The sequence below is a fragment of the Eublepharis macularius genome, chromosome 4 (assembly GCF_028583425.1).
Source record: "Eublepharis macularius isolate TG4126 chromosome 4, MPM_Emac_v1.0, whole genome shotgun sequence".
NCBI classification, from domain to species: Eukaryota; Metazoa; Chordata; class Lepidosauria; order Squamata; family Eublepharidae; genus Eublepharis; species Eublepharis macularius.
Window position 1 is genome coordinate 162,361,433 of NC_072793.1, and position 21,300 is coordinate 162,382,732.

Here is a 21,300-nt window from a genome sequence, read left to right on the forward strand (position 1 = left end):
ACTCCGACACCGGCCCTGCTAGAAGTATATAAATCAAATATTGCTGTTACTACATTCAAGGAAAAGACATGAGAGGCTGGTTACCTATAATAATCTCTCAAGAGTGAGTTTCCTAACTTCCAAGCTGGATATGGAGAAGGCAAAATGATTTTTAACATGGAAAAATAGAGGGTCTTGTCATAGGTCTCCAGACAAAAACACTTCTAGCTAATGACCAATTGGTGGCAGTGAAAAGTTAACCCAGTTGTGTTGGGATAGAGTTCACAGCCTTGGTGATTTTGGGACCCTGATCAAAACTGTGAACACCCACAGTCAGTGCCCCCCCTCCACTACCACCCCTGGGTGGCCTTTGCCCTGTTTGAGAGGGCAGGAGCTGCTGCCTAAAACCCGCTGTCCAAGCCCCAAATGGAGCTGGCATGATTGGTAGCAAGAACATACTCTTCCTCTTCATCCCCCACCCACCACTATTGCTGATAGGCTCTAACTGATTAAGACTGAATACATTCCACATGCCAAAAACAAGGGCCTTTCGGGTCCGTTTTACCACCTACACTTCTAAGTCCATTCAAGTTGATGAGCTGAGAAGGCGCCTGACATTTTGGTAAGGTCAAAAAGACAAATTTGAAATAAGACTTTAAAATTTTAATATAAGGCTTTAAAACAAGGTATAATATAGATTGGCTTAATGTAGAAATAGAAGTGGACTTTAAAATGGAGCTTAGAAAGATAGCTGATACTTGGGGTGGCGCTAAAGCTAGCCCAGGCACGATGAAGAAAGGTGAAAAAGAATGGCAAGCTGCTATAGAAGCACTAGGGGAAAAAGTGCTAGATGGCAATAAAGAGTTGGGTCAATCAATGCAAAGAATGGAGGAAAGCTTGATTAAAAATATAAAAGACTTAATAAAAGCAGAGTTGAGAGTTGTCTAACAGTATAGATGACATAAAAACGGAACTTCAGGCAACAAATCAAACAGTGCAGGAGGTGGAGCAAAAGACCTCTAGCTTAAAATTGGAAAATCAAGCACTACAGGAATGTGTAGCGGTGATGGAATGTAAAATTACAGAAAATCAGATAAGATTTAGAGGCGTGCTGGAGTCTATGACGCAGAATCCGCTAGATCAAATGATTGCAATATTGGCAGAATTTTTAAAGAAGCAGCCAGAAGAAATTGAAGTTAATTCAGATTTGGTTTATAGAGTAAACTCCAGCTATGCACAACAGAAGAATTTACCCAGAGATATAATTGCACAACTGACAACTAAAGGAATGAAAATTTTAAGAAGGCATTTTCAAAACCCATTGGAAATGGGGGGAGGCAGAGTCAGAATTATGAAAGAGCTTCCAAGGAAAATTTTGCAAGAGTGAAAAAAATATCGAGAATTAACTGGAAAATTGAGAGAGAAGGGTATCAGGTACAGGTAGGAAATACCTGAAGGATTGAGTTCTAATTTCCAATCTGCAAGAGTGAACATCAAGTCAAAACATGATATGATGGTGTTTTTGCTTGATAATGAAAAAGACTTTCCAGGAACCATTAAAAAGTAGTAATACGGAGTACAAATTAGTATCTTAGAATGTTAATGGACTGAACTCATCTCAAAAACGTAAAGCAATTTTTCATTGGGTAAAGAAGCAAAATTGTAATAAAATATATTTACAAGAAACTCCTATCAAAGAACAAGATTGTAAATTTTTAAAAAACAGACAATTAGGGCAAGAATTTTGGGCATCTGCCAAGCAAAAGAAAAGAGGGGTTGTGATATATATAAAGGAGGAATTGGACCCTAAATTAATTTTTAAAGACAAAGATGGAAGATATTTGGCTGTAGAGATCACTTTGAATTTTAAGAAGACCCTGGTTTTAGGTATTTATGCGCTGAATGGAGCTAAAGATTATTTTTTATAAAGAAATAACTCAAAAAATAGATCAATATTCATATGAGCAAATCATAATGGCTGGGGATTTTAATGGTGTCATTAACTTGCCGTTAGATAAGAAATCAAAATTACCATATAAAAAGGCAGGGAGGCTACCAAGATCATTTTTTGAACTGGTTGGACAAGAATATTTGGAAGACATTTGGAGAAACTGGAACCCTAAAATAAAAGGCTTTACATTTTATTCTATAAGACACCAGTCTTTTTCAAGAATTGACATGATTTGGGCAACAAAGGATTTAAGTCTGCTCACAAAGAAAATAGAGTTGATGCCGAGTGTGAGCTCTGATCACAACCCAATGGTGTGGAAAGTCTCGACAAGATTTAGGAAATTCAGATGGAGACTTAATGAGGATCTTTTACAGAGTCAAGAGAATATTGAATTCATCCAAAGAGAGACAAAATACTTTTTTTAAACAGAATAGTGGTCAGGAAGTGCCAACTCATATGGTTTGGGATGCTTATAAAGCAGTGATGAGAGGGATCTTGATCACTTTGAACAGCAGGGAAAAGAGAAAAAAGCAAAGTAAATTTCAAGAAATACAGGAAAAAATTTCCAAGAAGGAACAAGACCTACTGGGGAAGAAAACAATAATTCAAGAAATAAAGATATTACAAGAGCAGCTGAGGGCTTTTGCAAATAAAGAGTTAGAATGGCATTTAAAGTCTCTACAGCAAAAATCTTTTGAAGGGGCCAACAAGCCAGGAAAATATTTAGCCTGGCAACTGAAAAAGAAAAGAGAGAAAAGAGCTATTGGGAAGATAATCGAAGAAGGAAAAGAGATAATGGAACATCAAGGGATAAAAAGGACATTTTACAAATATAATGCTAAACTATTTCAAAAAATGACGATAGTCCTAGAGAAAATAAACGGATACCTAGAAAAAGCAAAATTACCAAAGATCTCAAATACAATGAGAGAGACACTAACAGTGCAATCTTATGAAGAGTTACTCCAGTCTAAGCCCATTGAAGTCAATGGGCTTAGACTGGAGTAACTTTCCATAGGATTGCACTGTAAATGTTCCAATTACAGAGGGAGAAATTTTAGAAGCTGTTGAGTCAACTAAGATAGGAAAAGCACTGGGTCCAGATGGAATTTCAGCAAAATTTTACAAAGTAATGAAAAAGGACCTGGTGCAGCCCCTACAAAACTTGATGAATGGGATTATGAAGAAAAAAGATCTCCCAAAGACTTGGAATGAAACAAATATTTCATTGATCCCAAAGGAGTCACGAGATCTAACAAATGTCAAGAGTTATAGGCCTATATCTCTACTGAACAATGACTATAAAATTTTTGCAAGAATTTTAGCGGAAAGGCTTAAGAGATTTTTAATGGAATTTGTAGGAGAAAAGCAGGCTGGGTTTTTACCAAATAGACAAATTAGGGATAACTTGAGACTGGTGTTGGACGCCATTGAATATTATGAAAAGTACCCTGAAAAAGAGGTAGGTCTGTTCTTTGCAGACGCAGAGAAAGCCTTTGACAATTTAAACTGGGACTTTATGTTTGTGACCATGGAAAAGATGGATTTGGGGCAAGAATTTATAAAGGCCGTGAAAGCTATATATACAGACCAAAATGCGTCGTTATCTATTAACAGTGACCTGACAGAAAAATTCGAGGTAAGAAAAGATACAAGACAAGGGTGTCCACTTTCACCTTTACTGTTTGTTATGGTGCTGGAAATACTTTTAAGGCAAATAAGAGAAAATGACAGCATCAAAGGTATAAGGCTTAAAGGTTTTTCTTATAAGTTCAGAACGTTTGTGGATGATGTGATGTTTATAGTAGAAGAACCAGTCCAGACATTACCAGTATTATTAGACAAAATTAAAGAATTTGGAGATCTGGCAGGGTTTAGTATTAACAAAACAAAGTCGAAACTGCTCTGTAAAAACATGACAAAAAAGAAACAGGAGGAGCTAATGAATGTCACAAAGTGTGAAGTGGTCCAGAAAACAAAATACCTGGGAATAGAATTAACAGTTTAATTTCAGCAACTTTTATTGGTATTACATCCATGTTAACAAAAACACTCGACCCAACCAGGACTCAGTTTACAGATACACAACTCGCCTCATAGATGCAAGATACAAAAATTTAGCTACAGTTTCGATAACTTTTTGGTTCTGAGTAGCCAATAGGAAGATAACTTTACATTTATCAGATTTTCCAATTTGCTCTCTCAACAGTGGGTCGATGCGTGTGGGATGTATATCACAGTAATAAGTACAATACAGAAAGACATGTTCCAGGGTTTCTATGTCTCGCTGAGCGCAAGTGCATAACCTGTTAGCATATGGTGTTTTATGGACTCTCCCATAAATTATCGCAGAAGGAAGCACATTAAACTGAGCTAACAAGTAAGCTCTGCGATAATGTGGGGCCACTAAACAAGTGAGATATTCTGCCCTATACCCATGGGGTAAAAACCCCAAACCTAGGGGTGAACATCTGCCTATTGCAAGACTCCTGAGTAGGGATGTGCGTTTCGGCATTCAGAATGCCGAAAGAATGCCGAAACAAAAGTGTTTCGGCTTCTTTTGGGGAATGCCGAAACGTTTCGGGGAATGCCGAAACGTTTCGGGTAGCCGAAAGAAAAACGCCGAAACGTTTCGGGATTCTTTCGGCTTTCTTTCGGCTTTTCAATGGGAAAATGCCTCCGTCTTCCCGGACGTCTGGGGGAAGTATTTTTCCACCGAATAAGCCCAAAATTGGTGGGGACCTTCCTCTAACCCTTCTCTAACAACCATCCAAGTTTCAGACAGATTGGACTTTGGGGGGCCATGTTATGGCCCCCCAAAGCAGGTCCCCCCATCCTCCCATAAGAAAGCGAAGGAGCAGCATATTGTTAGCATGCTGCTACTCATCTTCTTCATTATTTCCTATGGGGAAAAAATGAAGAAGCAGGCTTCCTTTGCCAGGGGTGGCATTTTGCATGCAAAATGCCCCCTCACCCTCAGGGGCCCTTCTCCCACCCCTCCTCCCACCCCCCACCAAGGCTCAGCCTGCTCCCACTTGGGGGGGCCATTTCATGGCCTCCCCAAGTAGGTGCTCTAATCTCTACCACTGACAGCTGGGGGAGGCTTGTGTTGCCAGGGGTGGCATTTTGCATGCAAAATGCCCCCCAGCCCTCAGGGGCCCTTCTCCCACCCTTCCCCCCACCCCCCACCAAGGCTCAGACTGCTCCCACTTGGGGGGGCCATTTCATGGCCTCCCCAAGTAGGTCCTCTCAGCCCCTAAAGTCCACCCCTTACAGCCCCACACAAACCCAATTACCCCCCAGCTGCCACACACAGACCCAAATCCCCACATTAGCCCCTCACAGACCCAAATCCACCCCCACCTGCCCCACACCCATAACCCCAGGAACAGGCTGGCAAAGGCCAGCCCTCTCCCTTTGTTCCCTATGCTGGGAACTTCTAAACTCTCTTTCCCTGGGCAATTCTGCACAGCCCAGGGGTGCTACAATGGTGGGCACACTTCTGAGTGCCAGCTGGTCCCTGTGAAAGAGCAGCTGAACCACAGACACCCTCCCTCAAATTCCCCCACCACCTACAGAGATGGCTGGCCAGCCAGCCCCATTGTTCCCTATGATGGGAACCAACTGCACAACAAAGAATAAAACAAGAACAACACAAAATAAAGTTTTAATTTTTTTTTCTCCCTTCCAAAGTACAAGTAGGCAAAGCATTATGACACATTACACCAGCAGTCCCCCACACAGAAAAATAACACAACTCACTTAACATCAGAGAATCACAAAGCATGATTCCTGTCAAAAACACTTTATTTCTTGAACAGCTTTAGGTTACACAGCAGGGGGGAACACCAAAGGGCATGGCAGCACTATCTTACACAAAAATAACACAACTCACTTAACATCAGAGAATCACAAAAACACAATTCCTGGCAAAAACACTTTATTTCTGTAACTGCTTTAGGTTACACAGTAGGAGGGCACAACAGGGCATGATAGCAATGTACTACAAAAAATAATACAACCCACTTCACCGTTTTTGACAGCAATTGTGTTTGTGTGATTCTCTGATGTGAAGTGAGTTGTGTTATTTTTGTGTAGTACACTGCTTTCCTGCTCTGTGGTGCCTTCCTACTGTGTAACCTAAAGCAGTTACAGAAATAAAGTGCTATTGACAGCAATTTTTTGGGGTGATTCTTTAATGTGAAGTGAGTTGTGTTATTTTTGTGTAAGATACTGCTTCCATGCCCTTTGGTGTCCCCCCCCTGCTGTGTAGCCTAAAGCTGTTCAAGAAATAAAGTGTTTTTGACAGGAATTGTGCTTTTGTGATTCTCTGATGTTAAGTGAGTTGTGTTATTTTTGTGTAAGATAGTGCTGCCATGCCCTTTGGTGTTCCCCCCTGCTGTGTAACCTAAAGCTGTTCAAGAAATAAAGTGTTTTTGACAGGAATCATGCTTTGTGATTCTCTGATGTTAAGTGAGTTGTGTTATTTTTCTGTGTGGGGGACTGCTGGTGTAATGTGTCATAATGCTTTGCCTACTTGTACTTTGGAAGGGAGAAAAAAAAATTTAAAACTTTATTTTGTGTTGTTCTTGTTTTATTCTTTGTTGTGCAGTTGGTTCCCATCATAGGGAACAATGGGGCTGGCTGGCCAGCCATCTCTGTAGGTGGTGGGGGAATTTGAGGGAGGGTGTCTGTGGTTCAGCTGCTCTTTCACAGGGACCAGCTGGCACTCAGAAGTGTGCCCACCATTGTGGCACCCCTGGGCTGTGCAGAATTGCCCAGGGAAAGAGAGTTTAGAAGTTCCCAGCATAGGGAACAAAGGGAGAGGGCTGGCCTTTGCCAGCCTGTTCCTGGGGTTATGGGTGTGGGGCAGGTGGGGGTGGATTTGGGTCTGTGAGGGGCTAATGTGGGGATTTGGGTCTGTGTGTGGCAGCTGGGGGGGAATTGGGTTTGTGTGGGGCTGTAAGGGGTGGACTTTAGGGGCTGAGAGGACCTACTTGGGGAGGCCATGAAATGGCCCCCCCAAGTGGGAGCAGTCTGAGCCTTGGTGGGGGGTGGGAGGAAGGGTGGGAGAAGGGCCCCAGAGGGCTGGGGGGCATTTTGCATGCAAAATGCCACCCCTGGCAAGAGAAGCCTCCCCCAGCTGTCAGTGGTAGAGATGAAAGCAGAGCACCTACTTGGGGAGGCCATGAAATGCCCCCCCCAAGTGGGAGCAGGCTGAGCCTTGGTGGGGGGTGGGAGGAGGGGTGGGAGAAGGGCCCCAGAGGGTTGGGGGGCATTTTGCATGCAAAATGCCACCCCTGGCAACACAAGCCTCCCCCAGCTGTCAGTGGTAGAGATTAGAGCACCTACTTGGGGAGGCCATGAAATGGCCCCCCCAAGTGGGAGCAGGCTGAGCCTTGGTGGGGGGTGGGAGGAGGGGTGGGAGAAGGGCCCCTGAGGGTAAGGGGGCATTTTGCATACATAATGCCACCCCTGGCAAAGGAAGCCTGCCTCTTCATTTTTCCCCCATAGGAAATAATGAAGAAAGATGAGCAGCAGCATGCTAACAATATGCTGCTCTTTCGCTTTCTTATGGGAGGATGGGGGGACCTGCTTTGGGGGGCCATAACATGGCCCCCCAAAGTTCAATCTGTCTGACACTTGGGTGGTTGTTAGAGAAGGGTTAGAGGAAGGTCCCCACCAATTTTGGGCTTATTCGGTGGGAAAACGCCTCCTCCAGGCGTCCTGGAAGACGGAGGCATTTTCCCATAGAAAAAAGCCGAAAGAATGCCGAAATAATGCCGAAAGAATCCCGAAAGCCGAAAGCCGAAAGAGATTCTTGTTTCGGCTTTCGGCTTTAATGATAGAGAATCTTCTTTCGGCTTTCTACTTTCGGCTATAGCCGAAAATTTTTGGCTTGCACACCCCTACTCCTGAGATTCTGAATCTCAATGTCAAGGAGTCTTTGTCTGATCTGTGCATAAGCTGATTTTTCTGTGAGAGAAAACAAATCTTTAATATTAATCCCTATTGAGTTTTTTTTTCTATGTTGTTAAACCACATGGATGACTGAGAGTCCGTCAGTATGTAAAAGATGAGACTATCCTCATTATTCTTAAAATGTTGATGTAACCAAAATTTGATAGTATTTATCGATGCTTTAGTCTCAAGGAGTCTTTGATTGGTTTCAAGGCAGATGGCCGCATAAGACACACACATGGGAAGGCCCAATATTTTCCGTAGGAAGGTGTATTGTATTCTTTCTACTTCCTTGTTGAAAGCCATAATCCATATCGGTACACCATAAAACAGTCCTGCACTAATTTTGTGATTGAATACTCTGATAGCTGCAGGCACAAATTGATTACCCTTGGTGAAAAAGAAGCAAGTGAGTGCAAGTACATTGCAGTTCACAGATTTTATCGATTCCCTCCTATGTGGAACCCAACTAGCTCTGTAATTGAAATATATTCCTAGGTAACGAAAACTTTTGACCTGCTCAATCCTGTTACCTCTTATGTTCCATTTTAAAGGTTTCCATGTTTTTGCAAAAACCATGATTTTCGATTTCTCAAAGTTCTGGGTCAGTTTGTTTAATTCAAAAAATCATGAAAGCGTGATAATAATCTTTTCAAACCAATTGAGGAAAGAGAAAGTAAAACTGCATCATGTGCATATAAAAGCAGTGGAACATGGATTGGCCCGAGTCTTGGAGTGTGGCCATCAATATCCTCCAGAAAGGGAGCCAGATCATTTATAAAGAGATTGGATAATAGTGGGGATAAAATACAGCCTTGTTTTACTCCAGTATTTATTGGAATTTTGGGGGTTAGATCTCCTTCGCGAGAGCATCTAACCTGACACGTAGTGTTTTGATGTAACTTTTTAATCAAAAATAGCAATCTCTTATCAATCCCAGCACTTACAAGCTTCTTCCAAAGTAGTTCTCTTGAAACAGAATCAAAAGCACCCTTGAGATCTAGAAAGGCCACAAACAGTTTGGAGCCCTTCGCTTCCTTATATTTATCCACAAGATGGTTTAGCACTACACAGTGATCTAGAGTAGATTTTCCATGACAGAATCCAACTTGTTCTGGTCCCAAAATTTTCCGCTTTAACACCCAAGCACTTAGTTTTTTCGCTAAGTGTCCTGCATAAAGTTTCCCTGCAATTGACAGGAGGTTAATGGGTCTGTAATTACTCGGGAGTTGGTAATTCCCTTTTTTGAATATTGGCACCAATATTGAGTTTGTCCAGGCATCTGGCATTGACCCTGTCCTGTCTATTTCAGTGAACAGAGTGGCCAAAAAGGGAGCCCACCACTCTGGGAATGCCTTGAACAATTCAGGTGGAATTGCATCAGGCCCAGGGGCTTTCCCTGGCTTCAGGTGCTTGATCAGGGATTCTACCTCCTCAGCCTGTACTGGAGGCCATTCAGGACAATCACCCAGATTGAGAGGAGTTTCCTCTGATGAGCTAACTCCACTTTTATAGAAGATTGACAGGAAGTAATCATGCCACTTATTTGCAGTAACAGAACTATTTAAGGCCACCTTCTTGCCCAGCGAGTCTGAGACTAATGCCCAGAATTTCTTTGTGTCATTATTTATTGTGGCTTGAAGAAGACGATCCCAGTGTTTCTGTATGAAAGCTCTTCGCTTGTTTCTAGGGTTTGATTTCATTGATACTTTAGTTCAAAATAGATTGATGGTGGTCTTGATAAATTTGATTCTGTATACTGTTTGTATATGGCACGCACCTGGGCTTTCGTTTTTAAGCATTCCTTATCGAACCACCCTGGTGTACCTAACTCCTTATGACCTTGCTGTTGTGCTGATTGCGCCCCAAGGGCATCCACAAGCTGACTCATGATTATATCATATAAATAAACTAACTCTGAAGAGTGGGGTGACTTCCTTGACAGACGCATGGATTCTGCTAGAATGTTTGAATTAAGAAATTAAGAAATCTTACAGCCTTCCAAGCCACTTTTTGTGACCAGTGAATTCTAGGAATCCTGTTTCCCTCCTTCCCGTAATCCGCCCCCTCAGTGTCCTGACTCCTGGGGGAAACTGGCCAAGAGCCAGTATCAAGGGGAAATGATCACTTTCTGAGCATTCCCCAATTTTAAATGAACTCACCTGTCCCATAAGAGATGGGGGGATCAGCATATAATCTACCACACTACACCCTTGTTTAATGGCAAAGGTAAATTCCCCTGCAAGGTCATGACAGAAAGAACCATTCAATATTATTAGATTGAACCGAATGCACAAACGTGCTAGACAGATTCCAGCATCATTAATATGGGTGTCCTTAGAGTGTCTCGGAGTCGACATACAGGCAGGGAGAGCCTCATCTGGGTCTAATCCTAGACTCTTTGCCAGGTCTAAGCCATTCTTACCTACTCTAGCATTTAAATCACCAGCTACAATCATATCCAGGGCTGGAAATATCCATTCAAGATCCTCAAGGAACTCTAAGATAGATTCCCAATAATCAGTTTGTTTATCGGTACTGGGAGGGATATATACATTAATAATTATTAAATTCTTTTCCAGACCCTTCAGTAGGAAAGCTTGAGCCAGAACTAACAGTTAAGAATATAGATCTATTTAAGAACAATTAGGAAAAATTGTGGTCACAGATAGAGAGGGATTTGTTTAAATGAAATAAAATGAATTTGTCACTGTTGGGATGTATTTCAGTCGTAAAAATGAATGAACTATCCAGAATGCGGTTTTTGTTACAAATGATTCCAATTGTTAAAGAAAAGAAGCATTTTGATAAATGGTAAAGGAAGATATCAGATTTTGTTTGGGCAGGGAAAAAAACCAAGAATTAAGATGAAAGTGTTGTGTGATGCAAAAGGGAGGGGAGCTCTGCAATTACCAAATCTGAGACTGTACCATGAAGAGATTTGTTTAATCTGGGCGAGGGAATGGGTAAAGTTATCTAATCTTAAACTGTTAGCTTTGGAAGGGCACAACAACTTGTTCGGTTGGCGTGCGTATCTATGGTATGAAAAATATAAAATGGATGGCATGTTTCAGCACCATTTTGTGAGAAGGAATGTCTTCACGATTTGGCAAAAAGATACGAAGTTCATGGGGGAGAAAAGACCCATGTGGATTGTACCAGCAGAAGTGGTAAACTCAAACATGCACTACAAAGGACAAGATTGGTTAACCTACAAAGAATTATTATGGGCAGAGATACCTTCAAAATAAAAAGTAAAGAGGAGTTACCATTTGAGTATGGTTGGTTGCAATACAGACAAATTAAAGATGTATTTGAATCTGACAAAAGAAAAGTGTGTTTTAGAACTAAAAATTTAGAATCAGAAGAAATTTTGTTTGGAGAAGGGGCAAAAATGATTTCTAAGATGTACAAACTTTTATTGAAATGGTACACACAAGATGAGGTTGTTAAAACACAAATGGTGTAATGGGCAATAAACTTTAACAAAGAAGTCACAATGGACACTTGGAAATTTTTATGGAAGAACACATTGAAGACATCTACATGTAATAAATTGAAAAAGAATGGATATAAGATGATGTATAGATGGTATTTAATGCTGAAAAAAATAGCAAATGCAAATAGTGATATGTCAAATAAATGTTGGAAATGTAAAAAACATGGGGGCTCATTTTACCACACGTGGTGGATCTGTAATAAGGCCAACATTTTTTGGTCTAAGATTATGTGGAAATGTTGTCAATCATGAAATGTAATGTATTGAAGAGCCCTGAAATGTTGTTGTTAGGATTAAACATGCAAAAAGTAAATGTGGGAGACAGGACACTGTTATTTTATATGACTGTAGCAGCAAGAATATTGTATGCACAATACTGGAAACAGGAAGACAGGCAGCCCAATCCTAAGAGGGGTGGGGAAAGTGAATAGGAACCGAACTAAGGCTTGCGACGGCGCATCTGGTCCTTACACCCACATAAGTGGCCCTCCGCCCGCGCTGGGATGCGGTGCTGGCCCGCCAGCAGGCCGGCACCGGCGCAAGCCACAGGCGGCCGGGCAGCAGTGGAGGAGTGGTGTAGAGCCCCACGCCGGCGCAGGGGGGCGGGGAACAGGGCGGGGTCGGAGTTAGTCTGCTCCCTAAGCCCCTCCGGAAGCGAGAACGTCCACAGCGGCGCAAAAAAGCTACGCCACGGAAGAAGAAGGCATAGCCCATAGGCGCCCATGGAACGGCGAAAAACTGGCCCCCTCTCCGAGCGCCCAGGCCCGCCTCCATGGCCTGAAGGAGCATATGATGAGAACTATCCGGGGGACCAATCAGCGTGCGCACCTGGCGTGGATGAGCCCCCCTCTCCGCACCCAATCATCTGCGACTGTGCCCTACAAAACATCCGGCCAGCGCCGGCCAAACCCCTCAGGTAAGTGAGCACTTGGCCGGAGGCTCTGTCCCTCTGTCCGTGTGCTGCTTGGCGTTGCCCCTTCAAACACCGAACGGGGGTGAGGGCATTCACGGTGGCAGGCATAGAACGCACTCGGGGGACTTTGTGAAAAAGTGGGGGAACTTCCCGTAAAACGGAAGAAGTGCAAATGTCTGGCTAACTCCCTTCGTACCCTGACAGGAAGAACGACTCAACATCTAACTGGACTCATGCAAGCTAGTTGCTTCTAACTAAGCACAAACACATTAACCCTTCCGTGACAGAAGGGAATGACACTTGGCGAACTATCTGCAGCCTCTCCTGTTTCCTTGCAGGTACCCTGACTCTGGAGTTCCCGCCTGGTGATGAGTGACGGAGCGCTGACAGGTGAGGAGGAGGTAGGGGAGGGGGGCCCGTTCCGCAGATTAGTGCAAACCGCCCATTCACCTGAACCCACCCGCTCACTTGCCGCTTTGGGTGAGGCCCAGCAGGGGTGGGGGCGACCCTGGCTGCCTCAGAGGCAGGCGCCCCGAAAACCACATGTGACCAGGTGTTTGTTATGACCAGCTCATTCCCTCCCTTAAAGGTAAAGGCTTCCCAAGGCTGAGTGCATCCTCGCCAGACCTTCATGCATCAGCTGGCCGCTGCTGCCCTCGACTATGTGCATCCTCCCAGATGGCGGAGTGTGGGGCTTGCCTCGCCAGTGGAACGAGGCAAAGCCCACATGTGTCTTTTTCTCCCGCAGGCACGTCCAGGGCATGGCTGCTCTCCCGCGTCCCGCCCTCCCCAAACATCCCTGATGGATGGTTGGCTGCAGCCCAGGAAGCACTTTCGCGCCGCCTCCTGCATCTCATCCCCACCCCTTGGAGCAGGAAGGAGGGCTGTGTGGAATGCTCTGGCTCCCCTGCTAGCCTAAAAACAAGCCCGCTTTTTCCAGTGCAATAAAACGAGTTGTAAAACAACTACCTTCTGTGTCTGAGAGCCTGACTTCGTCCTCTGCCCCTCCCCCAACACTCCCGTCACATATCTCCACCTGCACATCGCCACAAATGTATCTGACAGACCCCATCCTGCCTCCCCGCCTCCCCTCCCCTCACAGTAACATCAGGTAGAGGGTTGGGGCAGGGCATGTCAGCGGGGAGGGGGGAGCCACCGAGGGCGATCAATCCCTGGTAGGGCGAGCAGCTGGCACCTGATAAGCCAGGGAGAAGGTTGCCGGGGGTGCTGCTGCAAGGGGGCGGGAGACAGCAGGGGAAATGGTCCGCTCACTCGAACCCTAGCCCCATCAGTGAAGAAACTAGTGTAGCGGCAGGCAGATGCCATAGCATCCCGGGCAGGAGGTCCTGCAGGAGGGTCGCTCCCATTGCAGCCGCAGCCACAGCCACACAGTCCCATGAGCGGCCGCCTCCCAGAGTGGGTCCAGCCCCTCGGGTGCCAGCGGCAGCCCCATTGGTCATCACAACACCCCCTGCCTCGCATCCAATCCTGCGGGGCAGTTGCCAGCCTCCCGCGCCAACATGGCATGGTTGTTGGGAGGAGTGGGGTGTGTCCGAGGCTGCATGTGGCTCCGCCCTGGCCCGGCGCCATCTCCTGCTTTCAGCATCTGTGGCCGCTTGCGTTGCCCTGCCGGGGGGCAGGACCCACTCCTAGGCTGCCAGCCCCACCAATCCTGCAGGGGAGGCTGCTGGCCCCGCCCACAGGGGCAGTGGAGGAGCACGCCATCTGCGCAAAGTGGCCGAAACGCAGGAGCCTGAGGGCCCCCCCCAATGACAAGTTGCACGAGCACCCCAGCTCAGGGCAGCATGCCAGGCAGGGCAGGTGCATTAGGGCGATATGGAAGACATGCCAGAGCGGCCCCATGCCAGTCCTTGTGCATCCTTCTCATCCCCCCTCTCTTGGAAGGGATGCACTGTCAGCACGGGCCTGGTCATATGCTCATGGTGCCAGAGCAGGATATGGCTGGCAGATCTCCAAATTATTGCAGGCAGACACGGGTCCATGGGCAGATGAGCTTTATTCCCAGTCCCGCGGCACGCCATAGGGCCAGGCCCAAGGGTTGGCATGTGGCAAGGATGTACCTGAGCAGCACAGCATCCTTGAAAGGGACGAGGGCCCTGGAGCCATAGGAAGCCAACCACCGCGGCCCCCTCCCCTCCAACCCACAGGTCTGAGCCGGGAGGCCTCTACTGAACCTATCCATGGCCTATGCAGCTGCCAGACAGAAGATAGGGAATTGTTACATCTCAGACCCTCCAAGGTCATGCCGGCGAGTGGTGTAGTTCGGTGGGCAGCACAGAAACACAATACCCACAGCGGTCCCAGCTGCATGGAGGGCGACGGGTGGCGGGAGCAGTGGGCAGCCAGGCTCGGGGCCCAGCTCATTGCCAAGGCAGCTGGGAATGACCTCCTGGCAGATGAGGGTGTGATGACTGCGCGCCCAGTTTACCTGGAGGAGCTCTCCCCGGGCCGTGCGGAGGAGGCCCACCTCGTGCGAGCGTGGTTAGATGCAGCGCTGTGCGAGGTGGAGCATGACCTCCTGTATGAGGAGGTGGCTGCGGGCCCTGTGCACAGTAAGTCGGGGTCCCTCTACGCCGAACAGGCCTCGGTGCCATCTGGGGGTCTCCTCCGCTGCCACGGAGGGCAGGCCATAAAGGCCCGGAGGCGTCCCAGCCACTTCCACCGAGGTGCAGGTTGCAGGTTCTTGCAGCACATGCCGGGCTGCCACCAACGGGTGCCCTCACTCCCTCCCCCCCTGCAGGGACCGTCAATGACAGGTGGATGGCTGCCATGGACCGGGTTCACGGGGCATTCCAGCAGGCCCGGGCAGCGGCACCATGTGAGTCTAAACAACAGGAGGGGCATGGGCGTATGGGGCGGGGCGGCCTGCAGCCGCGAGGAAAACCCCAGAGCCCATAGGGGCCCTGATGCTCCCATCCCCCACCTCTTGCCCCCACAGCGGCGCCCGCCCAGAGCCCCTCGCCAGATGAGGAGGAACTTGGGAGGGGCTTCACCGCCTGGTCTCCACCCCGCTACCCGCCACCTGCTGAAGACCCGGAGAGTGACCCAGTGGAGGGGCCTGGCAGGAAGCGGCCGAAGCTGGAGCCTGTCCCCATGGAGGGCCGGGCAGCTGTCAATATGCCATCCCATCCACAGGCATCTGGGACCCCAGCTGGGCCCCTGTTCTGTAACAGGGACTCCGTGGCGGGGCCACTTGCCTCCCCCTGCTCCAACGCGCAACCTAGCCCTCACCCTCCTGGCTGCTGAGGCCGGGGTTCTGGGTTGGCAAGCTGCTCTCTGGGTGCCCGATGCGGTCCTGGAATCGATTGGGAATAAAGTCAAGTTCGTTAACTGCTCTTCCAGTGCAGCCTGTCCATGGGGGCGGTGGCTGCCGGCCGGGGCGGCTTTCCCATGCTCTCTACATGCAGGGGTCAAGGGAGCGGGCACTCGGAGGGGCCTCCTGGGACACCATGGGGGTGTAAAGGGCGAGTGTCTGGCCAGCCGAGCCCCCCAAGGCCAGGCATGGCCCTCAGCACGCAGCATGCACAGGTGCTCTTGCACAGCTTGGTGATGCTCCTGGGGCTCTTCAGGGGCGTCAGGGGAAAGGCGGCTGGCAGGAGGCAGCCAGGGGTCCTCGCCTAGGCCCTCTGTGGCTGGCAAGGGGAGCTGCTGACGCACGGCGATATTGTGCAACATGACACAGGCAGCCACGAGCTTGGCGACAGCGAACGGCTGCATGGCCAGGTGGCCGCCCGTGTGATGGAGGCATCTGAAGCGCATTTTCAGCTGGCCGAAAGCACGTTCGATCACCATCCTAGTGCGCCGGTGGGCCTGGTTGTAGTTGGCTTTGTCGGCAGGCTCATCCGCAGGGTATGGCATCAGGAGGTAGGGCAGCAATGGATAGCCACGGTCACCTGCAAGGGCAGGCAGCATTAGGATCTCCCTTCCCATCCCCGTCCCCCCACAGCTCCCCCTCCAACTCCTGACCTAGGAGCCAGCCTCTCCCCTCAGGCCATGATGACAGGAGCCTGTTCAGGCCAGAGGTGTTGAAGATCTGTGCATCATGGACGCTTCCCGGGAACTTGGCAACGAGGTCCATGAAGATCCCTTGGTGGTCACAGGCCACCTGGATGTTGATACTGTAGAACTGGTGCCGATTCCTGTAGACCTGTGGCTCCTCTCTGGGAGCGCACATGGCCACATGTGTGCAGTTGACTGCGCCAATCACATTGGGGAAGCCCGCAAGGGAGGAGAAGACTGCCTGGATGGATGCCAACTCTGCCTCCAAGGTGGGAAAGTGGATGTGCTCGCGGATCTGACCAACTAGGGCATCCAGGAAGGCATGCAGGCAGCGGCTGGCGGATGACTGGGAGACCTCCAAGGCCTCAGCCATCACTCCCTGGAAGGAGCCGGTCGTGAGGTAGCGGAGGGACAGCAGGACCCTCTGGAGGACAGGGATGCCCTGGGGAGCCGCAGCTTGCCCCTGAAGGGTGGGCGCAAGCTCCTCGCACAGAGCCTGTATGGCTGCCCTGTCCAGGCGAAAGCGGTCCAGGCAAGTCATGTCGCCCAGGAGCAGGGACGGCACCCTGGCCTGGAACCGGCACCGGCGTCTGAGGCGCCGCCGCCTGAGGGCCGCTCAGACAAACACGGCTGGCAGGAGGTGGCTGGTCTGGATGGCTGGGAGCTGCGGCGGCAATGGCAGGCACCAGGCGAGGATGACCGGGGTCCTGCCTGGAAGGAGCGCAGGTTAGGTTCCAGCACCCTGAACCCCCTGCCACCTGGAAGCAGCAGGCCTACCAGTCTCAGCAGCCCGTTGCAAGTGGCGCTCGGGAGTGGGTCCTCTGTCTGCTGCATGGGCCGTCCCAGCCACCCTTCCCGGTCCCGCACCCCCTGTGCCCTGCTCCATCTTGCCAAGGGGGTGGGTGGGCACATGACTAGGTGGCCGATTCCCACCACTTATCTCGGGGACCGGACATTCCAGCGGGCACTGCCCCCATGTCTGCTGAGAGCACTAGTGGCAGTGGGAGCCAGCGCCAGGCAAACTGGACGGAGGCTGAGAGAGTGCTGCTTTTTGGGCTCGTGGTGGAGAATGCGGAGGTCGCCCTGAGCACGCACAGGGGCGCCTCGTCCCGGTCTCGACGACGGGCATTCTGGCAGATGGCAGCTGACAGGGTCTCGGCTGTGGGCAATGCGCCCCGCACTGCTCACTCCGCAATGAAGCGCTGGAATGATTCTTTCGGGCCTGCGTGCAAATGAGTGCGCCTCCTCATGTCTCAGGGGGTTCCTTATGAGCGGGCCCTCAACGAGGGGCTCCCAGGCCCAGAGGCAGTCATGCGAGCGGTCATCTCGGAGGCGGTGGTGGGCGGCCTGGGCGTCGAGGTCCTGCCCAGTTAGTATTTGCGGATTCAGGAAGGCGAGGGGGGGGGAATGCATGGATCGTGGCACATGTGTGACAGGGCCTCTCCCGTGGGAAGGCAAAGCCCCTGAGGGTCCGGACCCAAGCCAGGCGGAGGCAGAGGCAGCAGGGTCTGTGCCCCTCCTGGCAGAGAGCGGGTCCCAGGAACAGGCAGCCATTCCACCGCCGCAGCAAGCCCCTGCTGCCAGCGATGAAGAGCCTCAACCGGGCCCATCGGGGGGCATGGATCTGGAGCACGGTATGTATCTGTGGCCCTGCTGCTGGTGGGGCCAGGGACCGGCTTGGCCACGGGCCTCGGCCACGCATCCAAGGCCCCTCGTGGCACCGGCCGGTCTTGAGACGGGGGGCTGTGCCTGCGGCTGGGATGGGTGTGCCTGGGCCGGCTCGGTGACCTGTGGCAGCCCATGTTGGGCCGCTGCTCTTCCCTCCCTGGGCCCTCTTCCCACCCATGTCACCACGCGGGGAGGTGATTGCCCAGCTGCGTGAGCTGCCACCCTCCAGGAGGACCTCTGCGGCCAGAGCGGCTCTCCTGCAGTCGCTCGGCTTCCCTGTGTTGGTGGAGGGTGAAGGTGGCCCTGGGACTCTGCTGGTTCAGGACACCTCATCGACAGAGCCGCTCGAGGAGCCGTCCCAGGCTGCAGCACCCTCCCCTCCAGCTCTACCGCCCCCGGGTTCCATGGGCCATGTGCGGGAAGGACCTGGCTCCGCCTCTAAGGGGGAGGGGCCCATGGAGGGGGTCCTTCCAGGCACACGGGCTCGTGGCCCCCGCCCTGCCCAGCGGCTTCCCCCGCCGCAATGTGGGCGGCGATCGAGAGGGAGCGGCTGGAGGTGCACACCGCATGGGAGGAGGCAAACAACTGCGGCCGGGAGTTCATGGCCACGGTACTGGAGGTGGGAGAGGGACTCCACGCCTCTCAAGCCCGTGCCGAAGCCCTGCTCGGGCGGCTCGTCACCATCCTCGACCCGCTGGCCCCACCCACTGCAGCAGCTCCACCCACCCCAGAGGCTCCCCTCCCTCGGGCCCAGTTGCGTGCGAGATGCCGGGCCCGTGGACGGCCAAGGGGGTCCGGCCACTGGCCTCGCCGGTGAGCCCCGCTTCTGCCTTCCGGCGGGGTGGGGTGTTCTGCTAGACAGGCGGGGCCGTGGCCCAGGGTGTTATACAGCTGCTGGTGGCAATGGGGCAATGGGTCCTGGGGGGGCCGGGGACAGGAAAGAGGGCTTGGCCACGTGACCTGGTCACCGCAGCCAGGAAGGCTGGGTGGAGGGGCAGCTGCTTCTGACCATGCACTTGCACAGGTGCCAGACGGCGCAGGGGGCGAGTGGGGGGGGGCTAGCGAGGCAGCGCCCAGGCCATTGACAGGCCCCTGGCTCCCTGTCCTTCCAAATGGGCTCTCCCCAGCCGTGCCTCCCCATGGTCCCTCGACACCCTACCTCTCCTACATGCCTCCCCTTCCTCACATCTGCTGGGGGAGGTGGGATGGTATAATAATAAAGACTGATTTCTGTGCAACGGTTGTCTGTGGTCTTTGCCTTGGGATGGGGATGGGGGCGGGCCCACTGTGTCTGCCTCTTGGTGGCGGCCTCAGGCCTTCGGCACCACTTGGGGGCTGTTCCCTGCTGCCGGGAGTGGCTGCTGCCCTGGATTCCTCATGGCAAGGCGCCTGCCAGTCCCATGCCAACCTCTCTGGATGCGGCCGCCATGGACTTGGCACTGCATTGGGCAAACGGGGGAGAGGCTCCTCAGACCACGCCCACCCCTCTCCTTCCCAACTGCGAGCCCCGCCCAACGCACGGGCCGAGGCAGTCTGCCGGCATGGACGCGGTTTGCCTATTGCTCTGGGGCCTTGCCGGGATCGCGTGCTGCCCATTGGCTGCGCCTTTCCTGGCCCCTCCCCCTGCCACTTGTCAGGAACAGCACCCTTTGGCTGCGCCTGGCAGCGCCCGTGCATCAGACCCGTCCACAACACTTTCTGGTTCTCCCAATTTGCATCTCTCCGCCGCTGCCGCCGCCGCCGCAGCCGCACTATGCTGGCACAGGATCGGGCCTGGCGCCGCCACTGCTCTGCCTGTGCAGCCACGCCGGCATTGGGGCCGGCCATAGGATTGCGCAGATAGAGTTGAAGAATGGATTCAAAAGCTGTTGTATATGGCGGAGATGGACAAAATGACAAGAAAGCTGAAGGAGCAAAATCCAAATGAATTTTTAACTGATTGGAGGAAATTTAAAGACTATCTTGAAAATAAATGGGACATGAGAGGACAATTGTGAACTTTAGAGAACTATTAAGAAGTATATAGAGTTAATGAACTTTACCTTTAATAATAGAAACTGTAATTTGAATTGAGGTGATGATAAGAAATAAAAGGGCTCTAGTGCTGTTGGGAGTCAAAAAAAGGGGGAAAGGGGGAGAGGGAAGGGATGGGGGGCATATATATTAATCTGAAATGTAAATGCAACTGTATATCTTTAAAGAAATGTATGTTAACCCATTCAATAAAATGATTTAATAAAAAAGAAGGGTGTAACATGGCTTAGGATGGCATTGTTAAACAAAGCTGCCCTCCCCATAAGACCCGTACCTGTGGCAATTTGTAGATGCTTAACATGTCCGTAATCTGGCTGGAGGTTTCAGAGTCGGCCCCCTCAAAAACAGCCAAGAGATTATTCCTTCCTCCACAGCTGTAGTTTGGAATATTATTCTGTCCACCAGACAGCAGGTCTATCTCTGCATCATAAGTCATTCTTTCATTGAAATAGTTCTCATAGATGTTGTACCCCAGAGTGATGTTGGGTAGGAGACTGGGGTCTTTATTGATTTCCTCAGTGGCAAACAGGAAGGGCAGGAGGTTAAAGTACTTCATCCCTCGTACACTGCAAAGGAATGTATTTGGTCACCTTTCCTCTGATAGTCATCATTCACATATCCAAACCCTGCTTTCTTTCCACTAAGGGCCCTTTCAGGCAATAGAAATCTCTGGCTTTCCCCTTTAGATTTCAATTTCTGCTAGTTCATATCCAGAGCCTGAAGTACAATAGCTGATCCTAACACAGTAGTGGCAGAGACAGATTGGCTGCATTGCCAATGCCATTCCACTTTCCAAAACAAAACAGGGCACAGGGCATTCTTAAAGCTGGAGCGGAGCAGTGCGTAGCCTTGAAAGAAAGAAATTGTTGTAACAAGCCACGTTCACTTTTCTGGTGCTTGCTATGTTTAAATGATAGCATGGGGTGATGGCATTCAGCTTTTAAAAACAGTTGCCATTCTTTTTTTTCTTTTTTTTAAATAAATTTTTATTTATTAACATAATAATTAACAACATCAAACGTTAAACCTTAGACAGTAAATATAAAAGGTAATGTAGAAAGGTAACAATAAAGTTGTCTACATATAAGCTTTGGTAACAAAATGCAATGGTTTGTAGTCTTTACAATTAAAAGTGATATACAATATTCCTTTGAAGCAAATTAGCTTGTGAACTAACTATCCAAAAATTTTTGGTATAGATGATTTTGAGGATTTGCTTCTGTCCTATCTATGTAGTCTAAAAAATGCCACAATTTTTCATAGAAATTGGGCGTT

At 49.8% G+C, this 21,300-nt stretch overlaps 1 protein-coding gene across 1 annotated transcript in view; it reads right to left on the reverse strand.

Annotated features, from left to right (window-relative positions):
* Window positions 1-20,581, reverse strand: part of LOC129327744 (vomeronasal type-2 receptor 26-like) — a 37,967-nt gene extending 17,386 nt beyond the window's left edge. The window contains exon 1 of the mRNA XM_054976503.1: window positions 20,300-20,581. Coding sequence (XP_054832478.1) covers window positions 20,300-20,581 — 282 coding nt within the window. The remainder of the gene's footprint in view (window positions 1-20,299) is intronic.
* Between the last annotated feature and the right edge of the window lie 719 nt (window positions 20,582-21,300).